This window comes from Amphiura filiformis, chromosome 15, assembly GCF_039555335.1.
Source record: "Amphiura filiformis chromosome 15, Afil_fr2py, whole genome shotgun sequence".
In the NCBI taxonomy this organism is placed as follows: domain Eukaryota; kingdom Metazoa; phylum Echinodermata; class Ophiuroidea; order Amphilepidida; family Amphiuridae; genus Amphiura; species Amphiura filiformis.
Window position 1 is genome coordinate 35993267 of NC_092642.1, and position 4222 is coordinate 35997488.

At 36.1% G+C, this 4222-nt stretch overlaps 1 protein-coding gene across 1 annotated transcript; it reads right to left on the reverse strand.

The window, feature by feature from the left end:
* Positions 1 to 773: 773 nt before the first annotated feature.
* LOC140171571 (uncharacterized) lies at positions 774 to 3476 on the reverse strand. The gene is made up of 2 exons (XM_072194847.1): positions 3242 to 3476; positions 774 to 1717 (listed from the first exon to the last, which is right to left on the reverse strand). Exons 1-2 carry the CDS (start codon positions 3453 to 3455, stop codon positions 1056 to 1058), a joined length of 876 nt encoding a protein of 291 aa, XP_072050948.1. The 5' UTR covers positions 3456 to 3476; the 3' UTR covers positions 774 to 1055.
* Between the last annotated feature and the right edge of the window lie 746 nt (positions 3477 to 4222).

Consider the following 4222-nt stretch of genomic DNA (forward strand, 5'->3'; position numbering starts at 1 on the left):
AAAAAATGTATTTGCTACCTTAAATAGTATTTTAGTAATAGATATAAAACAAATATTAACTGTCTTAAATTCGTGTAATGGTCGAAATATAATCACTCGGTGAAAGATGTATTGTTCCATTCCACTCGCCGTTCCGGCTCGTGAAATGGAACAATCCATCTTTCACCTCGTGGTTATATTTCGACCATCGCACTCATAGACAGTTAATATTTGTATACTATACTATACTATACTATACTATACTATACTATACTATACTATACTATACTATACTATACTATACTATACTGGACATTGTATGGTTTTTGAGGTAGTGATCTCGTTTACTTTACAGGGTGTCCCATAAAAATTACCAAGTATTTCCAAATACCGGGCATCATGCAGGCATAGACCGTGATGACACGGTGTACATTTTAATATCGTGCAGTATTTTCACATTTGAACAAAACATAATTAACTGTTCTGTAAGAAACAGATTGTTTAAGATTGATGAAAATTGCATATTTTGTGTTCTAAAGACACAAAACTAGATTCTGTCTTCTCAATTTTTTGAATTTTTTGTTCGTTTCAAAAATATACTTTAAAATATCCTAAATTTTGGTCAAAATCGAAAAAAAGTCCAATTTTGACCTTTCTTGACCCATATTTTTAAAATGAAGAAAACATTCAAAAATGTGAGAAAATTAAATCTAGTTTTGTGTCTTTAGAACACAAGTATGCAATTTTCATCAATTTGGATATTTATTGTAAGTTGTTATGGTGGACCGAATTTGGCGCTTTTCTCACAAACTGCTCATTTTTGCAGGAATCTGCTATGCTAGTTGGATTCCTTGCGTCATTTGCTTTCTGAAAATGTATAGTTTTATATACTTATAATCATTATTTTTTAAAGATACAATACAAAATAATGTCTAAAATTTCCCACTTTGAGTGATCCTGCGAAAGGATTACACCAAACTATTTGCTATGGTAGTTAATCCTGTTACATCATCACTTCTAGGGTGAATAGTTAAATATATACCCTTTTGTTATTCTTCTTTCTATTTTTTCCAATTTTAAACTTCCAACTTGTTTGCATACATTGCTTCATAATATTCCATACATATATCAGAGCAGTGACGAACATCGTCTGAAAGTTTATCTCGAACAGGTACTTTTGTCGGTTTTCCAAAACATGTACTGGCAAAGGTTTCCATGTGAAATTTGGCAAAATGTTGATAATAAATCTGTTCTTTGGCCACCATCCATTGCTGATCCATGGATTCTTGGCCGGGCTTCCATTGAAGTAAATCATTGTTATATGGTATACCTACTGCCTGACAATATGCTCTCAATACACGACCTGGGTCAGCTAATAAGTCATCAGTGTCAATAATCACGGGATTTGGTTCATAATGCTCTTTCACATGCTGGTAAAGATCATACTGTTCTTTGAAGAACAGCCCTGGTGGCAGTAAAAATTCTGGCTGCTCAGATATTTTCATTCGCTTCGATTCGTTTTCGATTCCCCGATTGATCATTTTCTCCCATGATTCTAGGACTTTATAGGGGTGACGAATCAGAAACGAATGACGGAACCCGTCTGGGAGATATTCGTACATTCCCTCTAGTCCCGCGGCGAAATCTTTGCAAAACACGATATTCTTGTTGTCTGGTACCACGCGTTCTAATTGATCTTTAAGCCACGAATAAGACTTGTCTGCAGCCCAATAGCCTCCTGGATAGGAAAAGAATAACATAAGGTGAATGATAATCAGGGCCGGATTTACCTTTTTGGGGGCACTGGGTCAGGCCAAAATTTGGAAGCCACCAACTCAACGTGAGGAAGTCATTTGCACTGCAGTGGTCAAGTTTTGGTTACGATGTCTGCGGAAGCATTACAATTTAGAGGGAGACGAGCATAGAGTTTACTAAGACATTTGCGCGCGAAGTGCGCGAAAAAATTTCAGACTCTTTAAGCCCCATAAGAAGAAGGTTAATATTGCTATATAACGGGCCAATTTGTTTTATTTTACCCTATTTTGACCCAATACATGGTGGTTTGGAGGCTAAAAAGGAAAATGCGCAGGACAATTGTGGGGGCTCTAAAAATTTGGGGGCCCTGGGCCCGGGCCCATCTGGCCCATTGGTAAATCCGGCCCTGAATTGATAATTAAATATTTTCTCTGGCATACAAAACCAATATATTACGGAAAGACAACTTTCAAGGGGGAGATTTGGACAATAATCATAATCCAAATGGGAACACGTCTTCTCATAGGGCAGCCACTCTTTTACCATTTATACCAAAAATCAACGACTACAGTATACGGAGCTATACTACTTGTCGCATTAATCGACACTGAATATTGGGGAGTAAAAGGTCAAACAGTCGAAACCAGTACGTCCATCCACGCAATGGCATATCCATGCTGGTTATAATGAGCAACTATATTCCTCAGGTAGTAGCAGAAGTTTTCCTGTTAAAGTTGCATTGTGACAAGAGGGTGAGAGTTCATAAGGCATTTTCCCGAATAGAATAACAGGTTCCCTGATTGTGACAACCCAGCAAACACAAAACGTTTTCGACATCATTCGCAAAAGGTTATAAAAGGTTGTCAGAAAACGTTTAAAAGTCGGGTTATATAAAGGGTATATTCAGGGTATAAAACGTTTTCATAACACTAAAAAATATTTTTTGATAATCTACTGCCCAGCAAACACAGAATGTTTTACAGAAAACGTTTAAATGTCGGGTTATATGAAGGGTATAAAACGTTTTAATAACATTCCAAAAACATTTTTGAAAAATTGATACAAAACATTCTAAACAGAATGTTATTTGCGGGTTGAAAAAATATTTTCCGAAAAATGTTTGCCCAAAATATTTGCAATAACGTTTTAAAAACGTTTAAATGACCTTTATATAACCCGACATCTAAATGTTATTAAAACGTTTTGAAATAATCATTTTAAGAACATTTCTGTGTTTGCCTGGTGTAAATATTTTAACATAATGTTATTTAAGTGTTGACAAAATATTTGGCAAAAAATATTTGCAACATTAGGTTACAATAACAATTTGAAAACATTAAAAAAATATTGTTGTAGTGTGTTTTCATACAAAACGTTTTAAACCGTTTTCATGACCTTTATCTAACCCGACATTAAAACGTTTTTACCTAAACCAAAAGCCAAAATATAACTTATTTAAAACGTTTTTAAAACGTTTTTGTGTACCATGCAACACTGCATACAATACCTGCTATTTCCAAACCGATAGTATCGGTATCAATCGCTCCATCTTGATCTAACCACGTTCTAGACAGCAATGTCAATGCGGCTTTGCGATGTTTGCCATAGTTTGAAATTTGGAATGTCATCCAGTAGGGTTCATGCCATCCTTGAGAATTTCCGCCACTTGTCATACATTGCAAAAAACTTGTTGAGACAGATCGTGGAGTAGACCACAACATAACGCGAATTATATCCGTATTTCCTTTTGCCGCAGCCATTTAGGGCGAATTTCTCGATAGGAGTCTTAGTAAGCCTTAGGCTTAAGGTGGCCTTGAGGCTACTAAGCCTAGCCCGCTCTCGAAGCCCGAGTCTTAACTGTAGCCGGATTTCTTGAACGCAAATTCAACCTGGTCTTATTGGCCTTGCAGGCTTAACGCTTGACAACCGCGTCCCTTTCTACCAGCGACTTAATTGTATAGGCAGTTGGAGGTAGATGTACATAAGTTGTTGTCCTTCACGGCTTACCGTACTAACAAGGTTACCAGCGCAAAGACTAGCCTAGACCGACGGTCTTGTGCTTGGGCTTACACCTACACAACTTGATGCAAGATTAGTATTTTTTATGTTTTGTGTCTTTTGTGTATTATTTTTATTTCTATGAATGATACTTCTATACTTTTTACTCGACTCATTAATTTTTCTTTGCATTTCAAAAAGGGTCAAACTGCAAGCCTACAGAAAAGGAAACTTTGATTCCCCTAAAAGTAGGCCTAAAGCAAAAATTGTTTCACACTTCAAACAAATCATACGCATGTTTGTCAAAAGTAAAACATTATTTAAGGATAATTTTGGTGCAAAAACAAAAACATAACCAAGCATTTGACAACCATCGTGCGTGCTATCTACTGCTGATATTTTCATGTTCTATTTGCGAATTTAGCATGAGTGCATAGTCATTGAAAGCAAGGCGTCTGATAATAAATCTCAGGCAAAAAAGAGGAAAGCA